This window comes from Pan paniscus, chromosome 16 (genome assembly GCF_029289425.2).
Source record: "Pan paniscus chromosome 16, NHGRI_mPanPan1-v2.0_pri, whole genome shotgun sequence".
Taxonomy (NCBI): domain Eukaryota; kingdom Metazoa; phylum Chordata; class Mammalia; order Primates; family Hominidae; genus Pan; species Pan paniscus.
The window spans coordinates 51,222,213-51,235,732 of NC_073265.2; the positions used below are offsets into that span (position 1 = coordinate 51,222,213).

General features: G+C 33.1%; 1 protein-coding gene across 9 annotated transcripts in view; it reads right to left on the reverse strand.

Moving 5' to 3' along the window:
• The window catches only part of VPS13C (vacuolar protein sorting 13 homolog C), a 205,126-nt gene that overhangs the window by 105,157 nt on the left and 86,449 nt on the right, over window positions 1-13,520 (reverse strand). For all 9 annotated transcript variants that reach the window (XM_034938865.3, XM_034938864.3, XM_055098860.2 and 6 more), the window contains 10 exons: window positions 12,289-12,418; window positions 11,374-11,452; window positions 10,545-10,684; window positions 7,225-7,378; window positions 5,294-5,373; window positions 4,009-4,068; window positions 2,602-2,764; window positions 1,737-1,853; window positions 650-753; window positions 272-439 (listed from right to left, as the gene is read on the reverse strand). In XM_034938865.3, the coding sequence (XP_034794756.2) occupies window positions 272-439; window positions 650-753; window positions 1,737-1,853; window positions 2,602-2,764; window positions 4,009-4,068; window positions 5,294-5,373; window positions 7,225-7,378; window positions 10,545-10,684; window positions 11,374-11,452; window positions 12,289-12,418 (1,195 nt within the window). The remainder of the gene's footprint in view (window positions 1-271; window positions 440-649; window positions 754-1,736; window positions 1,854-2,601; window positions 2,765-4,008; window positions 4,069-5,293; window positions 5,374-7,224; window positions 7,379-10,544; window positions 10,685-11,373; window positions 11,453-12,288; window positions 12,419-13,520) is intronic.

A 13,520-nucleotide genomic window follows, 5' to 3' on the forward strand; every position in this document is an offset into this window, starting at 1 on the left:
AACAGAGAAAGAAATTTTTTTCCAATAATTTTTATACTAAAGAATTTGGCTTCATTATATTGTAGCAAAAATAATTTGTTCTAGACAAAAATCATTAAATGATTCACTTTTCAACTGTTAAATAGGGGTTTTGATCCCTACATTCACGCATAAATATAATTAAAATAATGCCCACTCTAAAATCCAAGGTTTATAACATTTGCCATCATAATTATCACACTTTTAAAAGTATTTCAAAGTTGAAAAATCAATATACAAATAATTATTTTACCAGAAGTGACATAAGGAATTTATGAAGATAGACAATCTGAATACAGCCAACATTCAGAGACAGCACACCATCCACTTTGGACATGTCAGTATACAAATCCCCCTCAGTAGCATCTGGATACAAATCCAAATTAAAACGGAAAACTTCATTTCCCATTATTGACACAGCCTGAAAAACAGAGACTTGAATGTACTCTATCCGGGAAGGTAATGACAAAATAAAATCTCATTTACAAAAGGCTTTACATTTATAATCTTTATAAAAAAATTTTTCTATTGAAATATATTTCATTAATGTTTTTAAAATAAAATACATTTTACAATAGAAGCTCATATTCAGTCATTAAAGAATATTAACTATCTGTTTACAATAACCTACTTTCTTATGAACTGTCTTTGGATCAACATCTGTGACAATAATATTTTCTAGTCGGGCAAAAAGTGACTGCTTTCTTGACTGGAGAGAAAGGGAGGAATCCAGGCCTGAAAAAAAAAGTGTATTATTATAATTTCTACAGACCTACCATAAATAAGATCTTTCTTTCCATTACATTATTTTATTTTGGGGTGACTTTTTTAAATTTAGCAATGTTTCAACTCCCAATGGATAAATAAGTTGCAATACTAGAGTTTTTTGGTTTTATAAACACCAAAACCTATAAATTCATTAAACAATGATTATCTGACTTTTCAATCAGGGGAAGAAATACATCTAGTACAAATAGATTATCTCAGGATTTAAGTAAATTATCCTTTATACCTTATATCCAGTCATTTACATGGAAACTATAAAAGTTTCACAAATCAAATTCAGACTAGTAGATGCGCTGCCAGTTTGGAAAGGACAAAGGAAAAAAGCCCCTAGTTTTCTAGTTTTTAAGTTCTTAAAAAATTTCATTAAACATATTCAACATATTCTTGACCTCTACCAGGTCACAACAAGCTAGTAAAAGTAAGCCAGAGGAAAGGCTAGATGAGTTTTGGCAGCTTTTACCTAAAAGAACATAATGGGCTCATAGATATTGTCACCATTATAAGATTGCTTTTCATAAGGAAAGATAAATAAAGACAAATACATAATTATATATAAAAATCATACGAAGGTAAAAAAAAAAAGATTAAAAAGTTACTAGAAAGCACGTCCACAGACCTTTACCTAAAATCTAGACTGACACTTCTCCTAGCCCATCAATAGCATTCCTACATTGACATCAGTATCCCTTTTCCACTTCCTAGATAACTCTCAGAAAGGTCCCAAACACCAGGATATGTGTAGAGGTCAATTGGGATGGTCAGATTCTGACCAATATCTATATCCCAAAGAGAGGAAGCATACAATCCAATTATGTCTTTTCAGGTTTAACAGCTTAGAGCCCTTTATTTGTACATTCTTTAGCATTGCAAAGAGAAAAAAAGAAGGAAAAGTTTATCTTTTCACCAATTTTCAATGCCGTGTGAACTTTTACCTTGAATCTTGATTTCGGCGATATTGTTCTTTTCGTTGCAAACAACGACACAGAAAGCATTCAGCTTGGCAAATAGCCTGAAGCCAATAATGTCACTATCTCTGGAGGATACAATCACTAAAAATAAAACAAAGCATCTGTCACATGGTGAGATTCTAGTCATCTACATTCTTTTAAGGTTTATTCGCTATATTAAGTGAACCACTGTTATGTTAAAAAAAAATTATAACATTCTCCAACTCTTAAAGATTCAAACACTTTTTTTGCTTTATATATTCTGTAAAGTTTGCATTTTTAATAGTGAGATATTACTTTTATAATTTAAAAGCAAGAGAAAAAACTACAATAAATAAATAAGGACACTGAACCTCAGAAAAGTTAAATAATGTGTCTAAGGTTACATGGTTGAAGTAGCAAAACCAGGATGTGAACTGAGTTCTTCCTGATCCAAAATCTGGGCTCTTGGCCAATTAGATGCTACTCCTGAACTCTTCCCTACCTTTGTGTCTCTGAGCCTTAATTTCCTTATGTGTAAAATGGAAAGAAAGACTAACTCTTTATAAAGCTCCTTCAGGAGCCACTGAGCGGGGAGGAAGAGCTCAGTATAAATACAGATCTTCTCCCCCTATTACCTACCTAAAGGCTTCCTATACCACCACCAAAATAAGAACAAAAAGAAACATTTTTAAAAACAACAGTATTGATTACATTTGCCTTATATATCAGGTGCTCGCATATAATTTAATTTGAAGAAAAGGGGAAAATGGTATTTAAATGACTGAGTCAGATAATCTCTAGTATTCCTCATTTAGCTTTAGAATTATAAAACCCTTGCTAACAAAAAACAAAAATGTATGTTTCATACCTCTTGGCAGAGTTGAATTTTTTTGTTGTTTTTCAGTTGAAATTTGTACCTCCTTGGCAACACTTATGCTTTGATCATCAGATGGAATAATGGTTGTGAGGTAATTAATAGAAGCGACAAAAGCTTGTGTTTGCAGCAACAGATTTAAAGATGAAAAGGCCACCTAAAAATGTTTTAAAGAGAAAATTAGTTTTCCACAGCCAATTATAACCTGTAGTCTCCACGACAGACCCAAAAGATTCTCAGGTGGGCTTACATCACTGCTTTCCACCACTTTGAAGGAAGAGTAAAAAGTGGAAGATTCACAATCCCCTTAAAAAGGGAATATACAGAGACAAATTACACTTATACACTTCAGGGGTACATCAGAATATTACAGTAACCTAATTACTCCATTTCCCAAGCATAATGGTTATGAAGTCTATACTCTGCTTCTCATGGCTATGCTGATATTCAACATATAGATGGCTTCTTGGATCTTCAATGGACAATTATGATTATATAAAATTATAAGTCAAAAGGCGAAATCCCAGAACCACCATGTGCTACTACTATGTCTAGAAATGACTTCAAAGGTGGCATCCGTGAAATTTAAATATAAAAAGGACAATTATGAATGGGTTACTAAGTGACCTTTTCAAATCACAATAATGGTCTTATCATTTAAAAAGAAACACAATATATAACTTTTAGGGAAAAAGTACTACTTTTTTTAAAACAATCACTCTAGAAAGCTAAAATAGCAATACAAATTGATTTCAAGAATGGGTAGTTTTCTAATAGCAAATTAATATAAAATAAAAAGCTCTGTTTATAAAAATGAATTTCTTTTCATTTTCTCATAACACTAAATGGATATAAAAACAATAAAAGGTTCACAATATTAAAACAGATTTCCCCATCTCTCAAAAAAGTGTGAGCTAAAACTCGCCTCTCTCCTTTTCTTTTTAGTTACCCATAAGTACATTTTGCCCCTCTTACTCTAAGCTACTATGTAAGTAGTGCTTTGACTTCAAAAGTGCTCAACATGTCTCCTTATATTTTATACACTTTTTCACCTGTACATCAAACAATGGTATCTAGTTTGGCTAGTTTAGAAACCTTTTAGTTCTTTGTACATCAAAGTTCTTTTGTCTACAGCATTCCCTAATTTAGAAATAATACTTTTAAGTATTATAAAAGAAAGAAACTTTTAAGGACGCTAGGATGTGATATAACAAAACAACGGCTTTACTAAGCTGAATTATAAACACAGAGCATGGTAAGTATCGATGAGGTTATTTATAACTCTTATTGGTCCTTGATTATGTCATCAAGTTACCTAGTCGATACTCCTCAAAGGATACTAGAGGCTTCGAGACTAGGTTATTTTCAAACAGGATAAATTCCTTTAACAGAATTTCTTACCTTAACTGTTTGTTCAGTTTTTCCAAAAGCAGTTTGAAAACTAGGTCCATTCTTATCAGCCTGAAAAAAGAAGTAAAAGTTCTAAAGAAGGTACTAGGATCAAAGTAAATAAATCACTTATTTATTATCTCTGGTTAATTTATTTATAGTTATAAATGTATTTTATATACACTGTATATTTAATTTTATTGCCATTATTTTAAAGTTACATCCAAATAATGTATTTATTATAATAGTGCAAATGTGTTCTCCTCTTCAAACATGGGAGAATATTCACTTCTGGGAAACTGTAGCTAGGAATCAGAATGACAAACTCTGAAGGTTGTAAGGTGTCACAGTCACGTAGCCCATCTATCCCCTAATGCTTAAATCCCTCCATAAAGTCGTCAGCAAGTCTATCTTTTTTTATATCTCCAGTAAAAGAAACCTTGTTTCTTTACAAAACTAATCTTTAGAAAGCTTTTATTTAATGAGGTCTTCACATTGAGTCAAAAATCTATCTCCCATCATAACTAACCATTGGTCCTAGTTCTTTCTATCCCTTGGGAACATAAACAAATTCAAACTCAAAGATTTACCTCCTGTGAGAAGTTTTCTGGCCTTGCCAATTTCCCTGCCCCTCTGTTCCAATAATGCTTTGTGCTTTTCTTTATTAGGGAATCAATCACATTATATTCTAATCATTATTTACTTGTGTTATCTCCCTACTCGTCTACAATTTTCTTGGGAACAGGGAATGTTTTTCATTTCTGTATCCCAAGCGCCTAACAGTACAGACATCCAATAACACATCCAGAAGTATTCAATAAATAGCTGTTGACTGATTAAACAAATCGACTCATCTTGAAGGCAGCTAAATACCATCAGTTCCTTCAGTGTTTCTCATACGAAATATTTTTGTGGCCCTTCCTATTCATGGCATTTGTCTTCTGAACCCAATTTAATATGACTTTATCCTTTTTGATGCAGGATACTCAGCCAAATGTCACCTATATATGACCTATAATCAGTACAGGTATGTGGGTATGCCCTAGAAGACAAATGGTACCTACTTCATCCCAGGCTTCCATCTCTGGGAACAAGAAGTTTAGTGACTTTGTATAATAATAGCCCCGTACTTAAGTGAAAGAAAAGAAGGTGTACAAATGAAAAAAGAAACAGATTTCCCTCTAATTAGAAACTGTGATACACATCCAGAGCCATTAGTAACTTACTGTCATATTTTTCCTTCCAGAGAAATAGTTTGGAGTAAACAATAAATATATAATCATTCTATAGCCCTTACCTTAATATACTCCACTTTCAAAAGATCTAATCCAGGTTTGTCAGAAGAGCTAATCAAGTGAAGGGGCTTCTTTTTGGATCCTAGATTAAAGAAAAAGGAAAAAAAAGTGTTTCAAATAAATTGCTCTTTTGTCATTTGAAACATTTTAGATTTTTTAAAATTTGTTAATTAAGCTTTAAAAGAAAATCTTTGCATATTGTCATAGTTATTAAATACAAAGGCCATCACTGTTGAAGAAATTAACCAATCCAAATTCTTACCTCTGACATCCAACTTACTTAAAAACATGCATATTTATTTTCACCTGATTTCACAGGTGACTTCTAAAATTCTGACAAATAATTTATTTCACTTCTATTAAAGAAATTTAAATAATTTCCTTTTGTTTAAACTGTGAGAGGTGACTTAAAAGAGGAAAGCTTTGTTTTTGTTTTTTTTCCTTAAGAGAGAACTGTTAAACTCCTTTTTAACTTAAAAACAACAGGTACTACCAGATGTCCTTTATATCCTGAGGTAGATGTACCAAGGAACTGCCTCCAAAAGCTGTGGAAGGAGAAGTAATTTGTCCACCATTTTATCCATCTTTTGTTATTTGCAATTCTTTAACTCTTGCTTCTGAGAGAGCTTAAAATTTTCCCTTGACTTCCAAGGGCATAACCTTCACTAAAGGAAAAAATAGCCTAGAAAAATTATTATTTATATTTTTCCCTCAAGACAATAATGTAAACCTTATCTTAACACAGGTCCTATAGAAATTACTAACACATAAAATATTTTTCTTCTAAATTGAGATTTTGGTTTCAACTATTAAAAAGTTATAAAACATAGGTCTTTATACAGTCAGTGTTCTGTATCCAAGGATTCCAACCCATAGTATAAACCAACTTCAGATTGAAATATTAAAAAAAATTAAAAACAACAATAAAAAATTAAAAATACAAAAATTTTTAAAATCAACATGGTGTAACAACTATTTTACATTTACAATGTATTAGGTATTAGAAGTAATCTAGAGATTTAAAGTATATGGAAGGCTATGCATAGGTTATACGAAAATACAATGCCATTTTATATAAGGAACTTGAGCACCATGGATTTTGGTACCCACAGAAGTCCCAGAATCAATGCCCCACAGGTACCAAGGGACGACTGCATTTGACTAAAGCATTAGGGAAATATTAGGGGATTTTAATTACTGTAGATTTGTCCATTCCTACATGCCTCAAATACCTCAGCAAACAATACATACACTGAAATGAATAAACAATCAGAGTTTCTGAAAGAACTAACTTTACATCCTATCATTTTTATTTTTATAACCTGGTGTTTCTTGTGGTATATGACAATCAGAGTTTCTGAAAGAACTAACTTTACATCCTATCATTTTTATTTTTATAATCTGCTGTTTCTTGTGGTATATGAATACTATTTAATAGAAAGAACAAGGCCTTCAATAACATATGATCAGAGATAAACTCTTAAGTTTTGTCATTCATTAAATACAGGATATTAATCTTAAGCCACTTAATCTTTATTTAGCCTTTGTTTATAAAACAGGAATAATATTCCCCATATCAAGGGGATTTTTAGAGACTCTCTGAGGCAAAAGGTAATATTAATTAAGAGCACAGACCCTAGGGCCAGATTTCCAGGGTTTTAATCATGGTTCAGTCAATTACTAGCCCTGTGACGATTAGTAAATTATATTAATACAATCAGTCTGTGCCTCAGTTTACTTACATTTAAACCATAGATTATAACACTGCCTACCCCATAGCACTGCTATAAGGATTAAATGAGTTATTACTTGTAAAGTGCTTAGAACAGTGTAGCTATTATTTATTATAAATACAATATAAATGAAAGTGTTTCAGATACTCAAAAGTCCTATCTTTATTATAGGCTATTATTTCTATTTTTATGGGTATTACCTTCAATTTCATGATAATCCAAGCTGATTTTCTTTAAATAAGATACCGCAGTTAAGTCAAATGTTCTCATTGTGGCCTCTGTTCCTAACTGAGTAACATTAAATACTAGAATTGTATCTTCTTCTTTCTGCTGTTTAGTAAATTCCAAAATCACCTAAAAGAATTAGAGTCAATGAAAAGTTGATAAGAAGTCTGAATCATACTTAAAATAATGAAAACAAAATCTTTCTCCATACACATCACCATGAGAATAGTAACTTTGCTCATATCCTTCTGCCACCATAGCAATTTAATATAATTGGAAATTACAAAACTTAAATTCTATTGTTGAGAATATAAATACATTTATAAAAAAATCATGACAGAATTTAACTTCATTGTTTACTTTTTCTAATTTAGTAAAATAGGAATGTATAGATTCTTCCTAAATATGATTTTCTTAAACCTGTATTTCAAAGCAAAAATCATGTTTAGTAATTTTTTTTAAAGCATCCCCAATAAAGTAGAAAGTAAGACAAGATGTTCTCTATCATACTACTATTTAAGTTAACTCTGGAAATTATAGCCTGTATATTTAGCCAATAAAAAATAAAACGTGGTAATTTTTAAAAGATGTAAGTGCTTTTGATATTCTAATCAAAAGGTGTAGATCTTTGTCTCCACCCTTCGAATATGGGCAGGCTTGTGACTGCTTAAATCAATATAGTAGAAAGGAACTGATACTATAAGGACTTCCGGTGTCAAAAAAGACCATGAAACTCCTACCTGGGAACATTCATACTGGGGGAAGCCAGCTACCATGTAAAAAGTTCAACTACTCAGACTACCACGGCTTTTACCATGCTGAGAGGCCATAAGTAGGTGTTTCAGTCAATAGTCCCAGCTGAGCTCCCAGCCAATAGCCAGTATCAATTGCAAGCCTCATAAGTGAGCCACATGGACATCCAGCTTGAGGCTTCAGATGACTGCAGCCCCAGTCAACATCAGAATGCAACCAAATGAAAGACTATACACAAAATTACCCAGTTGAGCCCTTCCAAACTTCCTAACCCACAAACCTGTAAGCAAAATAAAATAGTTGTTTTAAGCTATTTAACTTGATAGGCAGCAATAATAACCAGAATAATATAAATACAGAAAAAAGGCAAAAAATATTATTATTAGCAGATGTTATAATTACATACTTAGGTAACACTTTAAAAATACTTAAAGAAGAGGCCAAGTGCGGTGGCTCATGCCTGTAATCCCAGCACTTTGGGAGGCCAAGGCAGGCGGATCACTTGAGCCCGAGAGTTCAAGACCAGCCTGGGCAACATAGTGAAACCGAATCTCCACAAAAAATGCAAAACATTAGCTGGGTGTGGTGGTATGTGCCTGTAATCCCAGCCTCTTGGGAGGCTGGGGTATTCTGTTATAGTAACAGAAAACAAATTAAGACATTCTTTATCACCATGAAGTTTACATTCTAGGGAAAGTTGGAGAAAATGAAGGTTGCTGTCTTGTCTTGGGTGGTCAGATCTTTCCAATAAGATGACAACTGAACAAATACCTGAAGTAAGTTAAAAAAAAAAAAAAAAAATCAAGCCATGCAGGAAAAGAGTGTTCCAGGCAAAGGAAATAGCAAGCACAAAGAATGTGCTTTGGTATACAGAAGGAAAAACATAAGACAAGTGTAAGCTCCATGCAGCAAGAACTTAACTCACTGCTATTTTCCAGTATCTAAAATAATGTCTGGTAATAATGGCACATGATCAATACCTATTGAAGGGATAGATGGAATATGGCTGAAGCAGAATGAGCAAGGCAGGAAAGAACTGGCCAGTCATATGAGGTGTTACAAATGTAAGGCCTTGTAGGCCATGGAAAGGACTTAGTCCTTTACTTTTAGTGACATTTGAAGTCAGTGGAGGATATTGAGCAGAGTAGTAACATGATCTGACATTCCCTTTTATTTTTATTTTACTTTATTTTATTTTAGAGACAAAGTCTTGCTCTGTCACCTAGGCTGGAGTGCAGTGGTGCAGTCTCAACTCACTGCAACCTTTACCTCCCAGGTTCAAGCAATTCTCCTGCCTCAGCCTCCTGAGCAGCTGGGATTACAGGTGCCCACCACCACGCCTGGCTAATTTTGTATTTTTAGTAGTGATGGGGTTTCACCATGTTGCCCAGGCTCGTCTTGAACTCCTGACCTCAGATGATCCACCCACCTCGGGCTCCCAAAGTGCTGGGATTACAGGTGTGAGCCACCATGCCCGGCCTGACATTCACTTTTAAAGGAGCAATCTGGCAAATGACAAAACAGAGTACCTGATGGAAGCAAAGACAGTTAAGAGGCTATTGCAAAATAATCCAGGCAAGAAGATTAGTGACTTGGACAGTACAGTAGCAGCAGAAAGGAAGAGCAATCATCTGAATGCATTTTGAAGTTAGGGTCATGGGATTTAATGATATTTTGGATGTAGTATGGAGAAAGAGAGAAGTTGAAGAAGGCTAACAGTAAAGAACATACCTTTCTCTAAACAAATACCAATAATACTTAGGTTTGTACACACAGCTAAAATGTAGTATTTCTGACATTATATTTTAGGACATGCTCTCACTATGGCACATGAAACAGTCAACAAGGAACATCTCCATTTTCTATCCTTTTTGTTTTATTATCAAAGCAAGACAAATTTTTTATAGAAATCTGGAATACATGTAAAAGTAAGCAGGCATATATAAAAACCTGTAATCTCACCACCCAGAGATGAACACTGTCTGTCATTTATCAAAGAAAACATATAAATATAACTTCATATGGAATCATAATATCTTTGGTATTATAATCTTTTTGTTTTCCCAAATAATGACATACTGTGAACATCTCTCCATGTCTCCTTTTACCACATGACTTTTAAAGGCTGTAAACGTATGTTGGAAATTTAGGTTGTTTACATTTTTCCAAATCATAAACATGATAATGAGCGATATTATTTAGCTTAAAAGTGAAAAGTTTAAAAAATTAAAGTAGGCATGTCATAAAAATTTTCTGCAGAAAAGTAAGTTCTAATTAAAAGTCTAAGCTCTTCCAGAATAAATTAGATATGCCACAGATCATTCTTACATCAGTTTTTTTAAAAGCATTTCATTTTTAAAAATCTCTGTGTGTGTGAGAGAGAAAGAGTGTGTGTGAGAGTGTGTATGTGCATGTGTGTTGGGCAGCAGGAAAGACAGAGTACCACATTTTTAATATACTTGACATTTGGGTCTAGCTTGAGGATAGCTTACAAGATAGTGACAGCCAGAATATATCTATTTATAGACAAAAAAGCACATACTTCTTTAATTTCAAACTTGAGTAGAAGATTGATGAGCTCCTCATTTGGGACCTCTGCAGCTTTTTTAAGTTCTGATCCTTTCATACTTTTACAAGTCTGTGGTTCTCCATCTTCAGCATCAAAATACTCATCATCAGACTCTAAAGGAAAAAGACATTTATTTGATCTGAGACAATGTACATTGAAAACTGCATGAAACACTCAAATCTAAATCTCTAAAAAGTGAAATTCATTTATTAGATATAATCTTCATATTCAGCATCAGAATAGCTGCCTTTTTTAAACTTCTACCAAGTGACTCAACCTGACATGTAATAATCATGTTTGAAATAAAATAGCACTATGTTCTTTTCTTCGATGGTTCTGTTTTTCCCTATAGTTCATTCACTCAATATTCAACAAAATATTTATTGGGCATTATCTACCACGTATCAGGCTGTGCCGGCCAGTAAAGATACCAGAATGACCAGGATAGACATGGTCCTGTCCTGATGAAGCTTACATTCTAGTTCAAAATTAAAACAGATCAATTAGGTCAAAGCTAGAGAAAAGCTCACGTAGAGATTGGGGCCAAAAAAAGTAGTTTATTTAGAATCTTAAGTAAGCATTGTCAACTACAAAAAAAACCCCTTCATTTGTCCAACGAAGACAGAAACTTGGGCTTAAAGGGGATAAGAGACTCAAAGTCACACTAATGTAGCACAACTAGAACTAAAACCAGTAAATTACTACAGCACTTTCAGATTGCCCTTATTTTCTGAAAATGTTATCTCTGTATAACAATATATAGGCTTAATTTAACAGAGAAAGAGTATTTTACTTTCCTTACCTGATTCCACAGTGTCTAGCAACAGTGAAGTACCAAGTAGACCTTTTGTCCCACCTGAAATAATAGGAATTGAGGATACCTAGCAAAGAATACAAAAAGTTTTCTTAAAAAGGATGACTTAGCAGGATTAAATGTCATAAATGAGAGGAAGACTAAAAAGTAATAGAGGATAAAGAGATATGGAAAGACACATACACACAATATAACACAATATACAAATCTTCCAACAAGATATACTGTGTAATCAACTAATAATTGGCTAGAATTTACAAATTATTAAGTCTACCACCCACATCTACAAGGACAAAACTAAGCGCAGCTCTAGTAAGTTAGTCTATTATTACTGTATATCATTTACATTTTGTCTATTATAATATTAAAGTACATCTTTTTTATAGGTCCTTGGCACATGGTATCACCATGAGCTGGCTTTATCAAATTTCATTTCAAAGTAGAAATCCAACATTTCTACTGTGTAAAGCCTTGGCACATGGTATCACCATGAGCTAGCTTTATCAAATTTCATTTCAAAGTAGAAATCCAACATTTCTACTGTGTAAAGCCTTGGCACATGGTATCACCATGAGCTGGCTTTATCAAATTTCATTTCAAAGTAGATATCCAACATTTCTACTGTGTAAAGATCAATTTCAATTAAAGTGATCTAGAACTTATAAGTCTAACATATAAGAAAATTTTATATCAATTGTTTTATTTGCAAGATTCTAAAGAAGATTTTTGTTAGTTTTTTTCCCCTCTAGCTTTATTTAAAACACATTATAAATTTGAAAGACATTTTACTTTCATTTCTGTACTTTTGGTCCTTTCACTTATAAACCTTGCCCTGAAACTGACTTTTCATCACTGCTCTAAAACAATAAAAATAGAGTTATACATTTTATCGTATCTATTTACCTGTCTCTCTGGAGACTGGGCTGATGATTTCTGTGGCAAAGGTATACTGTTCATCAAATATAGCACATCTTTCATCTTCTGGTCAGAAATTCTCACATGCATCAAAGGAAGTCCTCCTGACACTTTAAATCTAAAAATACAATTCAGTGGTTTTAAGTCAGCATCTCTACATTACAAACGAGGGAAAGAATTGCATTAATGTAATTAGATTAAAACATGCCTAAACTTTTGACATGTTTTAATCTAATTACACTAATGCCTCATTTAGACAACATTGTCAGGAAATGGGAAGTTCTATGTTAGCTAAGTTTTCAGATAATTTCAACATATCCCTCTTAAGTAGCCAAACCTCTTTAACTTAACTAATTTTTATGAAAATCTTTCCAAACACAATTCTCTACCTTTCAAAATCAAAACACTACTTCCTGGTATCAAAGATTCTTATTATAAACATCAAAGAGTATTTAACCTCATCACTCTCTATCCCATTGCCTTGCTTTATTTCTTTCTATATATAGCACTTGGCAGCACCTGACATATCACATTTATATTTGTTTATGTCTCCTCTGATTAAAATGTCAGCTCCATGAGGACATCTGTTTTACTCACTACCAATCACCACTGTGCTTTTATCAGTTGCTTACTTTTTGGCAGGTGCTTCTATTCTGTTTCCCTACTCAATGTAATTGCCTCAGGTTTATTTGTCTCAATAGCCTGTGGCAGCTAGTCATAAAGCTCTTTCTAGCTGTTGTTGTTTATCTTTGGCTTCCTGACTAAGCTGTGAACAGCTCAAGCTGACAGATGCCTAATTGCTGGATGCCACACTGGGGTACAGTAAAGCACTATAGAGAGGGAAATATAAAGCACTAAATGCCTATATTGGAAAAAAACTAAGGTCTCAAATCAGTGACCTCAGCTTCTACCTTAAGAAACTAGGACTGAAAAGCAAATGAAATCCAAAGTAAGTAAAAGAAAGAAATAATATCAGAGAGGAAATCAGGAAAAAAAAAGAATCAAAAGAGAGAAGATAATGGAAACCAATAGCTGGGTCTCCCAGAAGATCAACAAAATTGATAAACCTCTGATCACAGTGATCAGGAGAAAAATAGAAAAGGCACAAATTACTAACATCAGGACTAAAAGAAATAACATCACTACAGATTCTTCGTGTATTAAATAGGTAAGAGGAAAGCATTATGAACAGTTTTATGCCAATACATTCAACAACTAAG